Raw genomic sequence first — 24,272 nt, forward strand, 5'->3', positions numbered from 1 at the left:
AAAAAAAAGATACAGGCTACAACCTGAATAAATCTTTAAAACATTCTGCTAAGTAAAATAAGCTAGACACAAAAGGACAAATATTGTTATGATTCCACTAACATCAGGTACACAGAAGAGGCAAATTCATAAAAGCAGGAAAGAGAATATATTATCAGGAGTTGGGAAGGGGGGAAAATGGGAAGTTATTGTTTCATGGGTACAGGGTTTCAGTTTGGGATAATAAAAAAGTTCTGGAGATAAATAGTGGTGATGGTTGTACAATACTGTAAATGTACTTAATGCCAGTGAATTGTATAAATAAAACTGGTTAGAATGGTAAATTTTATGTTATGTATATTTTACCACTATATCTATTATGTATACAAACATAGCATGTAAGTATATTATACATATATAAATATTTTTTAAATTCAATTTTTTTTTTTTAATTCAGCGTTTTTTGCCCAGATATTATTTCTAGGGCAGTATACAGCTCAGAATTTAAAATGTCACAAATAAATACTCAGTGAAAATAATGACAAAACCTGGGAAGTCACTACCTATGTCTAATTCAGTGGGTTCATGGATTCTAGGTCTTGGTGATGTGGAAGGACAATTGGAGTCAGGGTACCAGAATAAGAAGGCCATAAGGCCATAAAGATAAGAAGTGGTGATCAGAGAGTGGGAAGCGTAAAACTAAGATTACATATGGGTTATGGTTATTCATAATGACAAAAATCTAAGGTCTGATTATAGAAATTTTGAGTAGTTAAGGTGTAATTCAGGATGCAAAATAATACCACTGGAAGAGAGGCGTTCAAGACACCAAGAGCATTTTGGAAGGATTATCTCCATGTACACTGAAATCAGCCAAAAATCCATATATTCTAAAATTTCTCCAATTAGCATGTTACTGTAATTAAAAGTAAACTTCATGTTTTCAAATTTTAGTAACACAAACATTATAAATATATCATTATAAGTCGATCAAACTGTTATTTCCCAGTTTGTTCAATAACAGGTACCCTTTCACAGCTAAATGGAAAATGCTAATATATAACTCCACCCTATCATGCTTATTTGCTTTTTTTAGTTTTCCACAGCATTTTGTAAAAATGACCTCTAATTTTAAGACAAATGGAGGTATGTTTTTAATTCATATTTCTAACATAATAAATATTAGTTTTTATCAAAACTGAATTTCCTCATGCCAGCTTCTTTAATAAGAGAACATTTATGTCTCTGACACAGTACTGGGCTTACAGTAATAATTCAATAAATATAAATTCATTTATCTTAAAGGGGACAGATAATACTACAAACCCAAATAATTTACTTTGGTGCTTGTTTCTAGACTAGATTCCTAAATTTTCACATAATGAATCACCTTCAGTCTTTAAAAATTCTAGGGCTGGACGCAGTGGCTCACACCTGTAATCCCAGCAATTTGGGAGGCCGAGGAGGGCGGATCACAAGGTCAGGAGTTCGAGACCAGCCTGGCCAATATGGTAAAACCCCGTCTCTACTAAAAATACAAAAATTAGCTGGGCATGGTGGCACATGCCTGTAGTCCCAGCTACTCGGGAGGCTAAGGCAAGAGAATCGCTGGAACCCAGGAGGCGGAGGTTGCAGTGAGCCGAGAACGCGCCACTGCACTCCAGCCTGGGCGACAGAGTGAGACTCGGTCTCAAAAAAAGAAGAAAAAAAAGTTCTAAATGTAAAATTCCAGGATTGATTAAATCCTGACTGTAAAGTTTCAGAGTTGGCTAGGAAACTAGCAATTCTATAACACCCCCTAACATCCTCTCCCAACTCAGATTTCAACGAAATGAGGTAACAAGTAAGGTTATGAGACTAATGATAGAACCCAATTAGCTCTTATCTTTCCACTATTTTTTCATGGCCTAGTCAGTCATACACCAACAACATACTATATTTTGAATACGTTACTTACTGTGGTGTGATGGGATATATTGCCAACAATATTAAGGTTTTTGAGCAGTTGGGGAGAACCACTATATTGTCCGGAGATCTGCTTCCTAACTTCAGCTGCCACCGTTCTATAATGAAGAAAGCAAAAACATTATACGCATTACTAAAAAAAAAGCTAAACTAGTTTAAAATGGAGGGAAGCTAAATACATTAAAGATTCATTTAAAGAAAAAAATCTCGGCATAACAATAAGGCTATAATTCATAAAATATTTTAGGAAACACTTTTCTAGTTTATAATTACATTACAACATCTTATGTTGATGTAGGGTACGAGAGTGACAGACAACCTATATGAGGTTTTTTTAATATGGCATTTTAGGGAACACACTTTGGCCTACAATAGAGCTGGAACTATAGAACTGGCTCTACAGTTGGGAGCTATAAAAAGATGTGTATATTAAAATGTATATACTTTAAAGTATATACTTAAAATGTATATTAAAATGTATATTAAATTAAAATATATATACTTTAAAGTATAAGAATTACGAATAAAAAAACTCTAGAGTGTTTTCAAGCTAATGATTTAATTCAGAGCCCTGACCATCTTGGTCCCCTTTAGAGTTTCCAGCTGAGTTTCAAGATAATCTCATTTTCCTAAAAGTATCCAGATTTAAGATATAATCTTTTCTCCTACTTCTTCTCTTTAATTCCTCCTTCCTTCTTTCATATTCAATCATTTCACACACATTTACTGAGCATTGTTATGAGCCAACTATACAATTAGAAATGTTTACACAAAAATAAGAGTTATCATTCTTTAGGGCTTAAGATACTGAATTAGCTCAACCTTTTTTAAGTAGTTGACTTGAGGTACTTTATATATTTGTGTTTTAAAAGGCTAACTTCCTATTCATAATTGCCAAACCTTGGAAGCATCAAGCTATCCTTCAGTGGGTGACTGGATAAACAAACTGTGTTACAGCTATACAATGAAGTATTATTCAATGATAAAAAGAAATGAGTTATCAAGCCATGAAAGACATAGAGGAACCTTAAAAGAATATTGCTAAGTGAAAGAAGCCAATCTGTATGATTCCAACTATATTTTATTTGGAAAAAGGCAAAACTATGGAAGACAGTAAAAAGACCAGTGGTTGTCAGGGGCTAGAGTGGGGACAAGAAAGGAAGAATGAATAAGTAGAAATAGGGTGATGTGGTTTAACTGTGTCCCCACCCAAATCTCATCTTGAATTATAGCTCCCATAATTCCTATGTGTTGTGGGAGGGTCCCTGTGAGAGAAAACTGAATCATGGGGGTAGTTTCCCCCATACTGTTCTCGTGGTAGTGAAGAAGTCTCATGAGATCTCATGGTTTTATAAGGGGTTTCCCCTTTTGCTTGGCTCTCATTCTCTCTTGCCAGCCACCATGTAAGATGTCCCTCTGCTCCTCCTTCATCTTCGGCCATGATTGTGAGGCCTCCCCAGCCATGTGGAACTATGAGTCCATTAAACCACTTTCCTTTATGAATTACCCAGTCTCAGATATATCTTTATTAGCAGCATGAGAAAAAAACTCCTACACGGGATGTTTCAGACAATGAAACTATTCTGTATGAAACGGTAATAGTGGATACATGTCATTATATATTTGTCAAAATTCATTGAATGTACAACACAGTGAACCCTACTTAATCTATGGATTTTAGTTAATAACAATGTACATCAATATTGGCTTATCAATTATAACAAATGTACCACACTAATGCAAGATGCTAACTGGAGAAATTTGGGAGAGAAGAGAGGATGTATAAGAACTTTCCATACTTTCCATTCATTTTTCTGTAAACCTAAAACCGCCCTTCCCAAAAAAAGTCTACTAGTTTAAAAAAAAAAAAAACAAGTTAATGACAAGGGAGGAAGAAAACAGCACCAAAGCACCAAGAAAACAATTAGAGGTTAGAGCTGAAATCTGGAGAGAGAATGAAATCTTTGAGAGGGAGAACAGATTCAGGAGAGGGCAAAGGGCGAATTATGTAATCCTTTGTCTGAAAAGACAGGAACATTCGCTTCGGTTTAGGACTTCATTAGGGTTTTATTTATTTATTTATTTGAAACAGAGTCTCACTGTTGCCCATGCTGGAGTGCAGTGGTGCTATCTCGGCTCACCAAAACCTCCGCCTTCCAGGTTCAAGCGATTCTCCTGCCTCAGCCTCCCAAGCGGCTGGAATTACAAGCGTGCATCACCATGCCCAGCTAATTTTTTTGTATTTTTAGTAGAGACGGGGCTCCGCCATGTCGACCAGGCTGGTCTCGAACTCCTGACCTCGGGTGATCTACCCACCTTGGTCTCCCGAAGTGCTAGGATTACAGGCATGAGCCAACATGCCTAGCCTCATTAGGGATTTTAATGAAGCCTATATAATGTGAGTATTCATTATTATGTTTAGCTTGAAGTCCTTACATATCCTGATCCTCTCATCGAAGCTGAGATGAGAATATGTAAAAGCCTTTTAAAAGACACAAAATAGGCCAGGCACTGTGGCTCACGCCTGTAATCCCAGCACTTTAGGAGGCCGAGGCCAGCGGATCATGAGGTCAAGAAATCGGGACCATCTTGGCCAACATGGTGAAACCCCGTCTCTACTAAAAATACAAAAATTAGCCAGGCGTGGTGGTGCCTTGGCTGTAGTCCCAGCTACTTGGGAGGCTGAGGCAGGAGAATCGCTTGAATCCAGGAGGCGGAGGTTATGGTGAGCCGAGATCGAGTGGAGCGAGATCGCACCACTGCACTCCAGCCTGGTGACAGAGCAAGACTCCGTCTCAAAAAAAAAAAAAAAAAGGACACAAAATAAACTTTCTACCTCCCTCATTGCTACTCACCTCACTCTACCAATCTCAGCACTAGCTCAGTGTTTCTAGGGCTAAATCATGAGTAAACTGAATAGTAAACTGCTGTATTTCCGGGCATGGTGGCTCATGCCTGTAAACCCAGCACCTTAGGAGGCTGAGGCAGGCAGATCACGAGGTCATGAGATCAGGACCATCCTGGCTAACACGGTGAAATCCCGTCTCTACTAAAAATACAAAAAAATTAGCTGGGCGTGGTGGTGGGCACCTGTAGTCCCAGCTACCCGGGAGGCTGAAGCAGGAGAACGGTGAGAATCCAGGAGGCAGAGCTTGCACTGAGCCGAGACTGCACCACTGCACTCCAGCCTGGGTGACAGAGTGAGACTCCATTGCAAAAATAAATAAATAAAAATAAAAATAATCACTAATTGTTAAGAAGTGACATTACTCCATGTACAGCTAATAAATAAAAACTTTGCCAATTAACCATCACACCATCAGTTAATTGAAGATTTCAGATGTTAAAATGTGAAATTTAAAATAATGAAACAGTTACTTCAAAAAGAGGCAATCTTTTGTTTAATAACAGACATAAAAACGATAATCCTCATATTACAAATATCTTTCTACATGACATTAATTTCCCCCCAAAAAGAAAATCTATTAATTTGAAAATAAGCAGTGATAATGCAACAAGAACCATTTCCAAACTGAGCTATAGTAACCATAAAAATATGTGCAACCCAGACAAGAGATGTATTTACAACTGGGACCTTCTGCAAAGATTTCATAAAATGGTAGTGAAGGAATCTTCTCAAATAAAAAAACTGTATGTCTTAACCATATCATGATCCAAAGTATGCAGGAAAGAAATGTAATGAATAAATATAAGCCCTGATACCAGTTAAAATCCTTTATCAGAGGTTACTTTTTCCAATCAGATTTTTTCTTACTCCTAGTGATAGCTTAGAAAGAAAAACAAGGTAGTCTTTTTTCCTTCTAATAAACCATTAATATTAACTGCAAAGTAGAAAAGGTCAAAAATTCTGTAGTTACTTATGCCCCTAAATTATAATATGAAAAAACCTTCTATCCCTCCCAAGAAAACATCAGCCAGTATTTGACCTATTTATCTCTTTATCCACTCTCTCCATTCCTACAAGCTACGTATGTCAACATACATCACAGTTTTCACAAAAGAAAGCATCCACTCAGGCCATTCATTATATGATGCTGCAAATAACCAGCAAAAGACCCACATTCCGAGAGAAAATTATGTTGCATTTAACCTTTCTTCTAACCCACTCCTACTTTCAGACACCCTATCTAGCCATGATTTCCAGAATGAACCAAGGGTGATAAGGCCAATCTGGGCCTGCCTCTCTCTAGTCATTCTTCATGGGACCAGAAGTAAAGCCTGAGTAAAGATGAATAAGGAGAGTTCATACTGAACTCATAAGAAAGTTTAGTTGAGCTGCTCCTATAAAGTCACAAAAAAAATAGCTGGAATGTACTATGTCAAATAATAAGGTATCTTGGAACTGCCATTATTTGTATCTGAGATAGAAGCCAGGGAAGAAATGAAGGGTAAAGGACGTATCAGGGACAAAGAAAAAAAGGACTAGCTAAAAATCCCCAAAAGAAAAGGAAGAGAGCAGCTGACACTGCAGTAGTGTAACTAAGTTCAAAACTGATGAATGATGGGTTGTATCAGAGTTCTAACACTGTGTATGAGTTGGAATTAACAATAAAGAAAACACGTGAAACCCCATCTCTACTAAAAATACAAAAATTAGCTGGGCATGGTGGCGCATGCCTGCAGTCCCAGCTACTTGGGAGGCTGAGGCAGGAGAATCGCTTGAACCTGGGAGGTGGAGAGGTTGCAGTGAGCCTAGATCACACGACGGCACTCCAGCCTGGGTGACACAGTGAGACTCCATTACAAAAATAAATAAATAAATAGGCTGGGCGCAGTGGCTCACGCCTGTAATCCCAGCACTTTGGGAGGCCAAGGCAGGCGAATTGCCTGAGGTCAGGAGTTCGTGACCAGTCTGGCCAACATGGTGAAACCCCGTCTCTACGAAAAATACAAAAAAATTAGCCAGATGTGGGGCAGGCACCTGTAATCCCAGCTATTCGGGAGGCTGAGGCAGGGGAATTGCTTGAACCAGGGAGCTGGAGGTTGCAGTGAGCCGAGATCATGCCACTACACTCCAGCCTGGGCAACAGAGCGAGACTCCGTCTCAAAAAAATAAATAAATAAATAAATAAATTACAACAGACTAAAGAAAAACAACATTGTACCACCTACTAAGTATTTGTGCCAAAAAATGTTTAACCTGAAACAAATCAAACCTTTACATCTAACTTCCAGTTTATGGGAAATACAGAGAACAGTGTAACCATACTACTGCAAGGAAGCCATCGCATGAAAACTAGAAGCACGTCATGCCATGTGCCAAAATCTCTTACGGGTCAATGTGGTGGATAAATTAAAAAGTAAAGGCAGTGGACTAAGTTTTAGTGTAAAAAAGACTTAAGACTAAAAGGCAAAGTCTATTTAAGAGGGTGGAAAAACAGATTTATGAGATATAACCAAATGCAACATATGGTTACTACTGGATCCTGATTTGAACAAACCAGCTGTAAAATATATTTTGGGGGATGAGAAATTTGAACATGGGCAAGGTAATACATAAGAGTTATTAGGGGTTTTTTAAAAATGTTTTTACTGTGTGGAAAGCAGCATATAGTAAAATGTCCTCATATTAATATTTTAGAGATGCAAATGATGTTTGTAATTTAGCTTAAAAGTCTTCAGTTGGAGGCTTCAGCAGTGGCTCATGCCTGTAATTCCAGCACTTTGGGAGGTCCAGGCAGGAGGATCGCTTGAGCCCAGGAATTTGAGAACAGCCTGGGCAACATGGCAAAACCCTGTCTCTACTAAAAATACAAAAAATTAGCCAGGAGTCATAGTGTGTACCTGTAGTCCTAGCTACTTGGGAGGCTGAGGCAGGAGGACTAGCTACTTGGGAGGCTGAAGCAGGAGGACAGCTTGAGCCCAGGAGGTCAAGGCTACAGTAAGCCTTAATCGTACCACTGCACTCCAGCCTGGGCAATAAAGTGAGCGCTTGCCTCAAAAAACAAAAAGGCTTCAGTTATTATTATTCTGCCTTAGTGGGGAAACTAACAAGTCAAATATGAAGTAAGATGGGGCAAATAAACTTCAAGAGGTATGTATATCACATCCTCCATAAAGCCCTACCTGATTCTTTCTGTTCCATACAACTGAGCGTCTAAATCTGTTTGGACACTCCTCCCTATGCTTTCAAAGCACCCTGTGCTTACCTGCATACATTCAAGGAAAAGGAGCTTCCAGGAGACAAATTCAGACAAGCAGCAGACTAGCCACTGACTGCTTTCTATTGTTGAATAAGAACCTTGCCTTGCTAATTGAGTTTGATTTCAGTAGTGGGAAAGCCCAATGTTTCTAAGCACTCTCTTTGATAGAAGCATGTAAGTTGAAAAGGTTTCTATGGAACAGTAGTCATGCAACCTGTAAGTATAAAAGTATGGTGGGGGGAAAAGAGTACAGTGAAGTAACAAGAATTTGGCTTCTCAGGTCTGACACACTACTTCTTCAGAAGCACCTCTGCAACCTCCTTGAGGAATAGACAAGAAAACTTCACCTCTGATTGGGCTACTCTACGCTGTCTCTTACTTGGTATAAATGTCCCAAAACGGGTTCATTTCTGCCATTCAAGAAATTACATGTTTTCAAACTCTAGTGGCATTTTTCTATCTCATTGTGATAATCAAACAATACCAAAGTCACAGCACCTATCAAATTGTTTTGAAATCTGTTTACCTGTCTCCTTACAAGGAATTAAGCAATTAAAAGTCAAAACTTCATCTTCTCTAGTAGAGTGCCCAGCACATACAAAGTGCTTACCCAGTGTTTACAGAGCTAAAGTGAAAAACACAGGAATAGAAAAGAAAAATTCATAATTCCTTCCCCAGAAAAGTAATTGAGTAAGAATGCTTGAATGGAACAACTTATGAGAGCTCCTTCGGGGCAGGGACCATATCTTATTAATCGTTATATCCTCAAAGTCTAAGACAATGGGGAGAGAAAGAGAAATGGAGAAGCAGATATAAGAATTTATAGAGAGGAAAAAAGAGAGATACGGAATAAGAATGAACTTAGAGACTACCTAGTACTTTCAAAACACCTTTTAGAGTAAACCAATTCATAAGTGATGTTGGTTTCTAATTGATTAAAAGGGAAGAAAAAAGTATGACTTCTTATCTATTATTGTCAAATAGAAAAACATTTGCAGGGGAAAAATAGTCTCAGTCTAGTTGAGATCATTATTATCATCTTTGTAATCTGGTAAAGTAAACAAACTACTACCAAAACACAATACTCTCCTATTCTGTATGAAACTTTTTTAAAAACAATTTTTTAATAGGATATATAATCTGTTTGCTTATCTCAAAATAGTCTCTAATGTGTCTTTAACATACCTGCAAAGGGCTGGTTAAAGAATTACTTTCAAGCTCTACTATTACATAAAGTTACTATGAGAAGCAGAGGAAATAAGATTTTCCAAAATGAAGGCAAAAAAAAAAAAAAACCTGATACAAGAAATCTTTTAAATAAATAAATAAATGGCATTACAAAATGCAAACTTAGGAAGAAAAAATTTCAAACTTCACAAACAGGTGAAAATAAAAGGTCCATCTCTCTGCCATCTCCAATCCCCAATCCCCAGTCTTATTCCCCAGATGTAATTAGTTAATATTTTCTTGGTATCCTTCAAGAAATAGATGCGTATCTATCATTATATATATAAGAAATCCTTATTTTTTAATGTCCACACATGACATCACACAATATTCATTTATTGATACTGTACATTATACAATATATATTAGAAATCTTTCCATATTGGCACATAAAACTAATAAAACTAGCAACATTTGTCAGGCACTTACAATGTGTCACATACTGTGCAAAGTGTTATTTTTGTTACACCTCAATCTTTAGAAAACCCTATGAAGTAGGTACTCTATTCGAATACTGAAATTTCAAGAGTTTCACATAACTGATAAGGAATAGAGCTAAGATTTGAACATAAAGACCTCATTCTTAATTAACTACTAATCTCCTTTTTATCTGCTATAAAGTCCCTGGTATGGATAAACAAACATATTTAACCGGTCTCCACTGGTGGACATTTAAACTATTTCTAGTTTTTCCAAAGATTATCACTAGAATGTAAGTTCTATGAAGCAGAGATTTTTGTCTGAATCAAGAATTATGGGTGATTTTTGAGGGCTTTCTGTATTTCCAAATTCTCTGCAGCAACATTTTATAATTAAAAAACAGATATTTTTAGATACATTTCAAAAATAAAGTAACTTGCCCAAGTTTATGAAAGGTAGAGGCAGGGTTTGAATTCAGATCCATAAAGCTCCTAAAGCTTTCCATGGAACCAGGTTTCCAAAGATAAAATAATTCTTGCTATAGTTCATATTAATGATTTGTCTATTTTCCAAAACCCAGCCTTTCACAGGTCAGTTAAAGATATCCAGTGAAAATGTCTGGTGTATATACTAACATAGTAATAGGAACACTAGAATGACTACCACCATTGTTATGATCTGTTTCCTATCCTCCATGTATGGCTAAATAAGACGCCAATCTAAGCCACTGTCTTTGTGTCATTTGTAAGTTAGCCCGTGTTAAAATGTTTAGGAACACAGAAGACTGGACCCCAGTAACCACTAAAGGCTCAAGAAAACTAAAACATATACAGGTTAATATGTGAAACAAACAAAAAAAAGAAACAGTCCTTCTACATAATACACTTAACATTTAAAATATACCTCCTTTTCTGGTGGGGAAAAGGAAGTAAAAAAGATGTCAGGTGTCTCATATATCCCATTTGACACTATTCTGGGGATAACATTACTCAAAATTACTTTTACATTAGAAAGCACTGTATTAAGGAGACTTGGATGGCTCTATCAGTGTGATCAACAGCATTTCAATATAAATCTCAATTTCATCAACTAAAAGCTGGTGATAATACTGCTCCCTATTTCATGGAACATATTAGATTATAACTACATAAAGAAAAGAACTCAAAAATTTAGCATTTGTAAATATTAACACTGACCTGAAATTGGCAATTAAACACAGAGAGAAAAGTATCTACTGCAAAAAGTCAATCCTCCTAAAAGGATATAAATTTATCTTAAATTCCACCCTACTTCATAAAAATAAACCCAGAGCTGCCTTACCCATAAACATACAAAATTATATCCTGGTGTAACGTATACATAATTAATTGCTAAATCGTGTTTATTCTAACTCTTAAATATTTCTCAAATCCTTGTCCCCACCTTTCCTTTTTTACAACATCTGGCTACAAATAACATCACACTTAACGGTGAAAGTCTGAATGCTTTTCTCTTTAGAGTAAGAGAAAGCCAAGTATGTCTGCTCTCACCACTTCTATTCAACCTTGTACTGGAAGAGGGAGGGAGGGAAGGAGGGAGAGAGGAAGGAAAAGGGAAGGAAGCAAGGAAGGGAGGGAGGGAAGGAGGGAAGGGATGGATTAAAGGCATTTAGATTGGAAAGGAAGAAGTAAAACTGTCTTTACTCACAGAAAAAAATATCCTGTATACAGGAACCCACAAAATTCTCAGGAACCCACAAAAAACTACTAGAAATACTAAACAAGTTCAGCAAGGTCGAAGGATACAAGTTTAATATCCAAAAATCAACTGTATCTCTATATACTAGCAATGAACAAACCAAAAATATGTTTTAATTCCATTCAAAAGATCAAAAATAATAAAATATTTAGAAATAAATTTAACAAAAGAGGTACAAGACCTTTACACTGAAAACTTCAAAATGCTGAAGAGAGAAATTAAATAAGATCTAAATAAACAGACCCCCCCCACACACCATTTTCACAGATTGGAAGACTCAATATTGTTCAGATGGCAATTCTCCCAAACTGATCAACAGATTCAGTGCAATCTCTATCAAAATCCCAACAAGACTTTGCAGAAACTGGCATACTTTATAACAGTATTGATCCTAAAATGTATATGAAAATGCAAAAAATCCAGAATAGACAAAGCAATTTTGAAAAAAGTAAAAAATTGGAGGACTCACACTCACGAATTTCAAATTTTACTTTAAAGCAATGGTAACCAGAACAGCACTGTACTGGTATAAAGATAGACATACAGAGCAATGAAACAGCAGCTGAGTATCAAGAAATGAACTCTTACATTTATGATCAACTGATTTTTTTTGACAATGGTGCCAAGGCAATTCAATTGGACAAAAGTATTCTTTTCAATAGTGTTGCAACAATTGAACACCCACACACTAAAGATAAATTTAGACCTTTATCTCAAACCATGCACAAAAACTAATGCAAAATGGAACATAAACCTTAATATAATAACTAAAACTATCAAATTTTTAGCAGAAAATAGAAAAAATTCATGACAATGGATTAGGCAAAAAGTCTTAGCTACAACACCAAAATCCTGATGCATAAAAGAAAAAAACTGATGAACTGGACTTTCATTAAAATTGAAAACCTTTGTGCTTCAAACATCACCTAAAAAACGAAAGGACAAGCCAAACAAGGAGACAATATTTGTAAATTATATATCTAAAGAAGGACTTTTACTCAGAACACATAAAGAACTCCTACAACTCAAAAGCAAGATAAATAATCCCACTGAAAAATGAGTAAGAGGCCAGGCATGGTGGTGCATGTGTGTAATCCTAGCACTTTGGGAGGCTGAGGGAGGAGGATCACTTGAGCCCAGGAGTTCAAGACCAGCCTTGGCAACATAGAGTCTGTCTCTACAAAAAATTAGCCAGATGTGGTGGCGTGGGCCTGTAGTCCCAGCTACTCAGCAGGTTGAGCTGGGAGGATAGCTTGAGCCCAGGAGTTCAAAGCAGCAGTGAGCTATAACGCACCCCTGAACTATAGCCTGGGTAACAGAGCAAGACCCTGTCTCAATCAATCAATCAATACAAATGAGTAAGAGATCTGAATAGGTATTTCACCAGGGCAGATACGTGAGTGGCTAATAAGCACATAAAAAAGGTCACTAGTTGGCCAGGCGCGATGGCTCACTCCGGTAATCCCAGCACTTTGGGAGGCCGAGGCGGGTGGATCACGAGGTCAGGAGATTGAGACCATCCTGGCTAACATGGTGAAACCCCCGTCTCTACTAAAAATACAAAAAGAAATTAGCCAGGCATGGTGGCGGGCGCCTTAGTCCCAGCTACTCGGGAGGCTGAGGCAGGAGAATGGTGTGAACCTGGGAAGCAGAGCTTGCAATGAGCTGAGATCGCACCACTGTACTGCAGCCTGGGTGACAGTGCGAGACTCCATCTCAAAGAAAAAAAAAAGGCACTAGTCACTAGGAAAACACAAATTTAAATCACAGTGAAATACCACTTCACACTCACTAGAATGTCTATAATCAAAGAGGACAATAACAAGTGTTAGCAAGCATGTGGAGAAATTAGAACCCTCATACATCGCTAATAGGAATGTAAAATGGCAGTCATTGTGGGACAGTTTCGCAGATCCTCAAAAAGCTAAACACAAAATTACACTATGACCTAGCAATTCCCCTCCTAGATAGGTATATACCCACAAGAATTGAAAACAAGCCTTCAAACAAAAGTTTGTATTCCTATTGGCACTATTCACAAAAGTCAAAAGGTGGAAACAACCTAAATGTCCATCAGCTGATGAATGGATAAACAAAATGTGCTACATACAATGGAATATTAGCCATAAAAGGAGCGAAGTACTGATATATGCACAGATGAACCATAAAAACATTATGCTAAATGAAAGCCACCAGACCTAAAAGGCCACATATTGCATGAGTCTCTTTATGTGAAATCTTCAGAAAAGGCAAACTGAGAGATTGATACAAAAAGATTAGTTATGCCTAGGGCTTGGGGTCAAAATAGGGAATGACTGCAAACTAGCACAAGGAATTTTTTGGGTGATAGAAATGTTCTAAAAATAAATTGTGGATGATGGTTTCACAACTGTAAATTTACTAAAAATCATTTAATCGTACACTTAAAATGAATGAATTTTATGATACATAAAGTATACCTCAGTAAAGCTGGTTTTTTTTTTTTTCCTAAGGATCTGAGTATGGTTGGAACTGCTCTGCGAAGATAAATGGAAGAAACTGTTTATTTGTAAGAGAAAGAATGATGATGGCAGAAAAAGGAGAGCTGAATGCAGTCACTAAGAAAATTTTGCACCCTGAGACTCCGTACCAGGATCCTGTATCATTAGCAATTATGAAAATTATTAAATGGTTGATATGAATGAAGGAGTTAGTTCTGTTTTCTGGTGTCACAGGGCAAACCAGGAACAGCCCATGATGATGCAAGCATACAGAGGCAGAAGGAAAAAATGAGTGACAAAAGTCAAAAAGAAAAATCAGGAAGACATCCTTGGGAGGGCTATGAGTTGGTACTAAGATCCAGGCTAAACTTTAAAAAGTTAAGGGACAGGGAAGCCACAGCTAGCTAGCATCAGGTTACACTGGTTTTCTTTGAATTTCTTTGCATTTCACCAGTTTCATTTAAACTGCAGATAGGATAGCTGTCTATACTGCCACATATTTAAGTAATTATAGTGATATGGAACCACTTAAAATGACTAATTTTAAAGAACATCAGTTGTTTTGCTATGAACAGTACTCTTATCCTCATTCTTTAGGTTAGAAACCCTTCTTTGGTAAGGAACTAATTCTGTAAGATTTGGGTGGGGCTAACACATCTTTCCCTCAAGCCATAGAGAAGGGCATGTGACCCCCAGTGGTCAGACTCTCCTATACCCCTAAACATAGTAATTGGTTCAAGGAAGGACATGTGACCCAGTCCACACCTTGGATCTTTTCTGCCAGAACTAAACTGGGAGGATTTGAGCCTGGGGCTGTCAAATCTCACAGTGGCCATTTTGTGGAAAATCTATCCAAGATATGAAGATAAGAGGCTGCTGACATCATCTGTATCCCTGGACCCAATACACTCAGTTACACGAGTCAACACTTTGAGTGTGTGCAAAATAATCTGATCTGTCACTTGCAACTCCTGCAAAAAAAAAAAAAATCCCATGTAAAAAGCCACTGAAAAAGCAGTGATATATCCAGAGTGTCTGCCAATGGGGTCCAAATGATGCAACCCCAAAGTAAAAAGGAGTTAACTCTGAAGAAATTGAATTGACTGGAATGAAGAAGAAAAGCCCCAAATAAAGCATCAATTCTTAATTCTTATAACAGGCTCTGTTTTCTAGGGAACCCAAACTAAAAGGATATCTACAAAAAGCTATCAGCTACCATTAGACCAGTGAAACACAGAATGCTTTCCCTTTGAGATCATAAATAAAACAAGGAAGGCCAGGCACAGAGGCTCATGCCTATAATCCCAGCATTTTGGGAGGCCAAAGTGGGAGGATCACTTGAGGCCAGGAGTTTGAGACCAGCCTGGGCAACATAGCAAGACCCCATCTCTAAAATAAATTTAAAAATTAGCCAGACATGGTCGTGCACACCTGTAGTTCTAGCTACTCAGGAGGCTGAGGTGAGAGGACAGCTTGAGCCCAGGAGTTCAAGGTTACAGTGAGCTATGATCACGCCACTGTGCTCCATCCTGGACAATAGAGCAAGAGTCCATCTCAAAAAAGTAAATAAAAACTAAAAAACAGAAAAATAAAAATGTAAGAATGTTCAATATTAATACAATGTTGAATAGCAATGGTATCAATCTACACAGTAATACAAAATAATAGTCTACAGAGCAAGATAAAAAATAATAAGTCAGTTACAAGGATTGAAAAGGAAGAAACAAAAAAAATAATGATTTCCAGATCATATGGTTGTCTACACAGAAAATATAAAGGAATTCACAAGTACATTCTTAGAATAAACAAGAGTTTAGCAAGGTATAGCTGGATACAAAATTGTTATACACCCAGGAATAAATCTAACAAAAGATATGCAAGAACCTGACAGAGAAAATTATAAAATTTCATTGCACAACATAAAGAAGACCTAAATAAATGGAGAGATACACTATGGATCATGGATTGGAAACTCAATATTATAAGGATGTCATTTCTCCCCCAAATTAACATATAGATTCAATGCAATCCCAATCAAATTCTATGAGTTCTGGGTTCAGGGAGTTTGTTTTGTTTTTCGTAGATTCTAAAATTTACATGGAAATTCAAAGGGCTAAGAGCAGTCAAGATTTTTTTTTAAACGTGGAAGGAGTTACTCTACCAAATGCCAAGACTGATTATAACTAAGATTATTTATAATTTGTAAAAAAAATACTGTATAACCAGACCAATGGAACAAAACAGAGATCCCAGAAAAAGACCCACAAATAAGGATATATAATCTACAACAGATAATTTCAATGTACATTTTAAAAATAACTAAAAGAATTGGATTGTTTGTTACACAAGATAAATGCTTGAGATGATAGATACCCCATTTACCCTGATGTGATTCTTACACATTGTATGCCTGTATCAAAATATCTTATGTACCCCATAAATACATATGCATACTGTGTACCCACAAATATTAAAATTAATTTTTTTAATCTACAATAGAGGCAGCAGGGCAGATTAATGTGGAAAGGATAATCCATTTAAAAAAAAATTAAAATTTCACAGCATACACATATCAAGTCAAGCTGGAATATAAACCTAAACAAAATGGGGGTAACTACAAATTCATGATAATATGGATGAATATCTTAATATCTCAGGGTAATAAATTATTTCTTATGACCCATAAAGTAATAACCATTAAAAAAGACTGGTAAGTTAAACTGCATTAAAACTGAGAACTTACAGCTTTCATAAGATTCCATTAAAACTATGAAAAACAAGCCACAGGGTGGGAAAAGGTATCTGCTACACATATAGCCAATAAACAACTAATACACAGACTGTATGTAAAGTAATCACACAAAATCAATTTTAAAAAAACCCAAAGGGTAAAAACAATGGAGGAGGGGGATAACAGCAAAATATTTAAATAAGCAACTTACAAAAGAAGAAATTCAAATGATCAATAAACATACGAAACAGAGCTCAACCTCATTAGTAATAAAATAAAAATTAAAACTTACAATGAGATAGCACTGTGCAGCCACCAGATTGTGGCAAAAATGAAAAAGTTGGCCATACCAAGTAATGGCATTGGTGTAAAGCAACATTGTTGTGAGACTGTAAACTTCTACAACCACTTTAGAAAACAGTTTGACACTACCTAATAAACACTGCTGTAGCAATAAAGATTGCCATCTATGAGTGAACTCCCATTCGCAATTGCTTCAAAGAGAATAAATACTTAGGAATCCAACTTACAAGGGATGTGAACGACCTCTTCAAGGAGAACTACAAACCACTGCTCAATGAAATAAAAGCAGACACAAACAAATGGAAGAATATTCCATGCTCATGGATAGGAAGAATCAATATCATGAAAATGGCCATACTGCCCAAGGTGATTTATAGATTCAATGCCATCCCCATCAAGCTACCAATGACTTTCTTCACAGAATTGGAAAGAACTACTTTAAAGTTTATATGGAACCAAAAAAGGGCCCACATTGCCAAGTCAATCGTAAGCCAAAAGAACAAAGCTGGAAGCCGGGCGCAGTGGCTCACGCCTGTAATCCCAGCACTTTGGGAGGCTGAGGCGGGTGGATCATGAGGTCAGGAGATCGAGACCACCGTGAAACCCCGTCTCTACTAAAAATACAAAAAATTAGCTGGGCATGGTGGCGGGCGCCTGTAGTCTCAGCTACTCGGGAGGCTGAGGCAGGAGAACGGCGTGAACCCGGGAGGCGGAGCTTGCAGTGAGCCAAGATCGCACCACTGCACTCCAGCCTGGGTGACAGAGCGAGACTCCATCTCAAAAAAAAAAAAAAAAAAAGAACAAAGCTGTAGGCATCATGCTACCTGACTTCAAACTATATTACAGGGCTATAGTAACCAAAACAGCATGGTACTGGTACCAAAACAGAGACATAGACCAATGGAACAGAATGAAGCCCTCAGAAATAATACCACACATCTACAACCATCTGATCTTTGACAAACCTGACAAAAACAAGAAATGGGGAAAGGACTCCCTATTTAATAAATGGTGCTGGGAAACCTGGCTAGCCATATGTAGAAAGCTGAAACTGGATCCCTTCCTTACACCTTATACAAAAATTAATTCAAGATGGATTAAAGACTTAAATGTTAAACCTAAAACCATAAAAACCCTAGAAGAAAACCTAGGCAATACCATTCAGGACACAGGCATGGGCAAGGACTTCATGTCTAAAACACCAAAAGCAATGGCAACAAAAGCCAAAATTGACAAATGGGATCTCATTAAACTAAAGAGTTTCTGCACAGCAAAAGAAACTACCATCAGAGTGAACAGGCAACCTACAGAATGGGAGAAAATTTTTGCAATCTACTCATCTGACAAAGGGCTAATATCCAGAATCTACAAAGAACTCAAACAAATTTACAAGAAAAAAACAACCCCATCAAAAAGTGGGTGAAGGATATGAACAGACACTTCTCAAAAGAAGACATTTATGCAGCCAATAGACACATGAAAAAATGCTCATCATCACTGGCCATCAGAGAAATGCAAATCAAAACCACAATGAGACACCATCTCACACCAGTTAGAATGGCTATCATTAAAAAGTCAGGAAACAACAGGTGCTGGAGAGGATGTGGAGAAATAGGAATGCTTTTACACTGTTGGTGGGACTGTAAACTAGTTCAACCATTGTGGAAGTCAGTGTGGCGATTCCTCAAGGATCTAGAATTAGAAATACCATTTGACCCAGCCATCCCATTACTGGGTATAAACCCAAAGGATTATAATCATGCTGCTATAAAGACACACGCACACGTATGTTTACTGCGGCGCTATTCACAATAGCCAAGACTTGGAACCAACCCAAACATCCAACAATGATAGACTGGATTAAGAAAATGTGGCACATATACACCATGGAATACTATGCAGCCATAAAAAATGATGAGTTCATGTCCTTTGTAGGGACATGGATGAAGCTGGAAACCATCATTCTCAGCAAACTATCACAAGGACAAAAAACCAAACACCACATGTTCTCACTCATAGGTGGGAATTGAACAATGAGAACACCTGGAGACAGGAAGGGGGAACATCACACACCAGGGCCTGTTGTGGGGTGGGGGGAGGGATAGCATTAGGAGATATACCTACTGTAAATGACGAGTTAATGGGTGCAGCACACCAACATGGCGCATGTATACATATGTAACAAACCTGCATGTTATGCACATGTACCCTAGAACTTAAAAATAAAAAAAAATAAAAATACAAAAAAAAAAAAAAGATTGCCATCTATGACCCAGAAATTGCAAGGGTGGCTATACCCTAGAGAAATTCATGAATATGTATACCTGAAAATTTGTATAGGAGTGTTCATAGAAACGTTTGTAATAGTAAAAAACTGGAAACAATCCAAATGTTCACCTACTATAGAATGGATTGATTGTGGCATATTTATGCAATGAAATACTACAAAGCAATGAAAATGGATGAACTTCAACTACTCAGAATATCATGAATTAATCTCACAAATTATAATTTTGTGCAAAGAAGCAAGACAGAAAAGCATACACACAATACGATTCCACCTGAATGACTTCAAAAAGAGAAGAAAACATTTTGCTTAGTAATGCATTCACAGATGGTAACATTAAAGAAAGGAAGGAAATGGTTATCTCAAAAGTCAGAATGGTGGACTGGAGTAATCTTGAGAAGGGGCAAGATTTAGGAAAGAAAAGGAAGAATGTATCTAAAAGAAAAAAAAAAACAGCACAACAGTTACAGAGATGGAAATGAGCATAGCATTTGTGGAGGTACAGTGAAAACACCAGACTGACTGGAGGACAATATGTAAACTAGAGAATAAGCCAACAAAAGGAGGACCAGGTCACAGTTAACTTTAAAATCCAAGCAAGGGTTTGGCTTTAACACTGCAAGAAGCCACTTATATTCTTGAACTGCACAATCCCATGATGAAAGCTGTGTTTTAGGGAGACTTAATTTGCAACACACTTGAATTAGAGGAGGGAGGGACTAGATCAGCTAGTAGCTTTCTATGGTCACCTAGAAGTGAAATAATGAAGGATGCTCCAATGCAGTTTGGTGGCATTCATTTAAACACTTTATGTGTCAGATATCCATAGGATCTGTGTGAAACACTGGAGACAAAAAGTCAAAACCAGACCTGCCATCAAAGAGCTCTGAAAAGCAGTATAAAAATAGGGAAGGGGGTGGAGGGACATAAGAAATATAACTTTTTAAAAAAATAGCTCATGAAATCAGTGATGAAGAAAAGAAAAAAGTCAAAGCTTCCTAGCCCTCAAGAGCCCTATAATTCAAGTACACATAAGGTAAGCACAACTATATAGCCCAAGGATTGATAAGGAAGAGAATAAGCAGGAAGTAACCATGACTATACCACATACATGGGAGAAATGTGACAAGGAAAGGAATGTTTGGTTGGCAGCTGAAAATGCCAGAACACTCAATAGATCTTTGTTTTAGGATGAGAAAGACACAGTAAGTCTTATGGTTTAAGGGAAAGGTCCACAAAAAGGAGTAGATTGAAGATGTTAGAACAGGGAAAGTTGTGGGATCAAGACTCTGAGAGAGGTGGCAAGAGAGAATTTCAAAGTACAATAAAATAGGTAAGCTTTAGGAACAAGAGACCTTTCAGGCTCAAGGGAAAGATAGTTAAGTTCACATATTGAGAGAGTAGTATGCTAAGGTTAAAATGAAGGACTAATGGTAGTCCCAAACTTTTCAGTAAGATGAGGTAGAGAAATAAAATTGTTAAATAAGAGAAATGACCTAGGGTAAACCTCATCTCAAATGGCAAGATATTAAGACATAAAGATCAACTCTGGAATGTTCTAGTCTCTCTTTAACACTATTTTGCAGCTTAGGAGCAAGAAGCAAGTTAGATATTCAGCATTAAGAGTTAGTGAGATGAGTACAACAAAAGATCAGGGAAGTGTATGTGTCCAGCGAGATAAAACAGGCAGCACTGAAGTAGTTGGTAATCTATGGAACTATGAATTGAACAAAGTAGATTCTGTAGACTGGAAGACTGGGCCCATCTGTCCAGAGTTACTAACACATACAAGACAAAAAACATCTGAGGTGTTAAATAAGTCTATACCCAGGAAATCCCACTCAGGTAAGATTTTCCCTCAGAAATAAAGATCTGATGGAAACCTTTCATTAAATTATGCTGCTTATGCAGCAAAATGATACCTGGTTAACAAAGGAGGGACTAAGGAAGCTGGCATAACTTTAGGGATAGTAGCAGTGACACTGTTAGGAAACCTGGAACTACCACAGAAAATATTCTGCAGAAAGAAAATACAGTCAAATAAAAAGAGTAGGCCAGGTAGCTCATGCCTGTAATCCCAGCACTTTAAGAGGCCGAGGTGGGCAGATCCCTTTAGCCCCGGAGTTCAAGACCAGCCTGGGCAACATGGCGAAAACTTGTCTCTACAAAAAGTGCAAAAATTAGCTAGGCACAGTGCCCATAGTCTAGTCCCAGCTACTTGGGAGGCTGAGGTGGGAGAATCGCTTAAACCCGAGGGCAGAGACTGCAGTGAGCCAAGACTGCACCACTGCACTCCAGCCTGGGCAACAGAGAGAGACCCTATCTCGAGAAAAAAAAAAGCATAAGATCTGAAATCAGGCTGAGCGAGGTGGCTGATGCCTGTAATCCTAACACTTTGGGAGGCCAAGGCAGGTGCATCACCTGAGATCAGGAGTTCGAGACCAGCCTGGCCAACATGGTGAAACCCTGTCACTACTAAAAATACAAAAATTAGCTGGGCATGGTGGCAGGGACAGGAGAATCGCTTGAACCCGGGCAGCAGGGTGGAGGTTGCAGTGAGCCGATTGCGCCACTTCACTCCAGCCTGGGAGAAAGAGCAAAACTCCATCTCAAAAAAAAAAAAAAAAAATCTGAAATCAGAGAACTAGGATTTGAGTCCCAATTTAGGCAAACACAATTGCTCTTTTTAGGCCTCAATTCCCCATCTAGAAAATGATAACAACAGTAAGTAATATAGAAATAATAATAGCAGTGGCTAACATTTTTGAATGTTCCTGACACAGTACTAATGCATTATTAGAACTGTATTAGCTCACTTACACATGTGTTAACTCATTTAATCCTCACATTAACTTAACTGAGGCTGTTATCCCCATTTTTCTGTGGTATATGCAGAATTTCAACCTATGCAATCTGATCCCAGATCCTATATTCTTTAGTACGTTTTCTGCCTCTCTGGGTTATGAAGATGAGAATGCAGTAAAAAGTGCTTTAAGTGTACACAAATGTTCATCATTACTGCTGAGTATCAAGCAACAGGACAAAATAACCCCAAAAAAATCCTAGACAATTTGTCTACAGTCAACATTCCATAAATCTATGGGCCTTATCCTCAAAAGGCAAAGGGGACACACAGGTAAAAAGACAACTACTTGATATGGACAAAATATACATGCTGCTTTTCTATGGTGAGCTGAAGTAAACAGTATAATTAGTGATACAAGAATAAAGAGACTTCAGAAATCACCAAATCACAGCCTCAAAAAATAACTGCACTAAATGCAAAGGGCTAAAAAATAACTGAGACAGAAACAAGATCATTATAATTCTTTTTAAAGTAAAGGTTTCTGAACAGCCACAAAGCTTTGAAAAGAAATAAGGTTTCAAACAGCAACAGGCTTTTCACAGAGAACAAATTTTATCCACGCACACTATAAAAAGGATGATCATTTCCAACAAAAGTCCTAAACCACATTATAAATACTGTAGTAAAAAATAGTTGATACTTAGTAGGCACTTACACAGAGCACTGTTCTAAGCATTTCAGAGGTATCAATTCATTTAATCCCCACAACAACCCTACGAGGTTAAGTCTTACCATCATCCTCATTTTCTAGATAGGGAAAATGAGGCAGAAGTGTGGTCAAGTAACTTGGCCATGTTTACTCAACGAGTGGCTGTGCTGGGGTGTCAAACCCAGGAACTTCATCTCCAGAATTTGTGCTATACTTCCTCTAATAGAAAACTAAAAAGCAGAACACGAATTGATTCACAGGTATTAACTATTATTCAATCATATTTGATAACAAGGAAGAACCTTTCATTCACAATAAGCAGTTAATAATTCATTACTCATAGCAGTTCTGTCCTTGGTGTTCCTTCCAAGTTAAGTCTGCACATTCTCACTGGACAATCTCATCAACCCCCACCCACCCCTCCGGCTCCAAATACAATCTACTTGCTGATAACTCTCAAATCTAGATCTCCAGCCCACTCTCTTCTGCACCTTCAACCTGCACCAAAACCCAAATAGATATTTCTCCCTGAATGATTCATGAGCCCCTCAAAATTAACATGTCCAAAACTGAATCATCATTTCCATCCCACTTGCATCTCCCAATCTCAAACTCCTTTTTCCTCCTGTACTCCCTTACCCCAAAGACTGCCACCATCATCCACGTGGTTGCCCAACTTAGGATGTCATCCCAGACTCCTCAGTCCGCCTCACCTTGCATGTCCAATCACCAATTATTACCATATCCACCTCCTCCTGTCTGTCCAACAAGTGCACATCTCTTCATTCACATTACCTTAATTTTATAACTTCTTAGAAAGCTGTTCTTATCTGCATTTTGTGTTGTGTTGCACAACTGATTCTCTTTTTCTCTTGTGGTTTGTCCTGTCCCATCTGGTGGCAAACTCCACTAGTAGACATACAATTTCATATCCAACTCTCTAATGTGCACTTACTTTATCAGCATGATGTTTTCAGAGATAAACTTCTGGTTCTAATAAGAGAAATTAATACTGGGAATACATATCAAGTAATAACATTTTTAATGACATCACCATCAGAAGCAAGACGTAATTATTTTACAAAAAAAAAAAAATTTCCTGTCATCCTAACTCCCTGGGAGAAACTAATTACTACAAGTGTTTGATGACAGGTAGTATAGGCCATGTACTATCCTACGCACATTATACAAATGATGCCACTTAATGTTCACAACAACACTATGAGCTGGGTCCTATTATTATTCTCATTTGCCAGATGAGGAAACGGAAATTTGGCCCAACAACTTGGCCAAAGTCCCAAGTTAGAAAATATCAGTCAGATTTGAACCCATGTCGGAGTCTGACAGTAGAGCTCATGCTCTTAAACACTTGCTATTTTGCCCCTTAAGGGAAAAAAAATGTGCTAGAAGGCTGGAAAGAAAGAAAAAAAAAAAAGCCTCTGCCTTGAAAGTAGCTAGGACTAC

The 24,272-nt window shown here is 37.7% G+C and overlaps 1 protein-coding gene across 9 annotated transcripts in view; it reads right to left on the bottom strand.

Annotated features, from left to right (window-relative positions):
- The window catches only part of DOCK7 (dedicator of cytokinesis 7), a 234,757-nt gene that overhangs the window by 209,021 nt on the left and 1,464 nt on the right, over positions 1 to 24,272 (bottom strand). For all 9 annotated transcript variants that reach the window (XM_030812931.1, XM_030812929.1, XM_030812928.1 and 6 more), the window contains exon 2: positions 1,937 to 2,042. In XM_030812931.1, the coding sequence (XP_030668791.1) occupies positions 1,937 to 2,042 (106 nt within the window). The remainder of the gene's footprint in view (positions 1 to 1,936; positions 2,043 to 24,272) is intronic.

This window comes from Nomascus leucogenys, chromosome 5 (assembly GCF_006542625.1).
Source record: "Nomascus leucogenys isolate Asia chromosome 5, Asia_NLE_v1, whole genome shotgun sequence".
NCBI lineage: Eukaryota > Metazoa > Chordata > Mammalia > Primates > Hylobatidae > Nomascus > Nomascus leucogenys.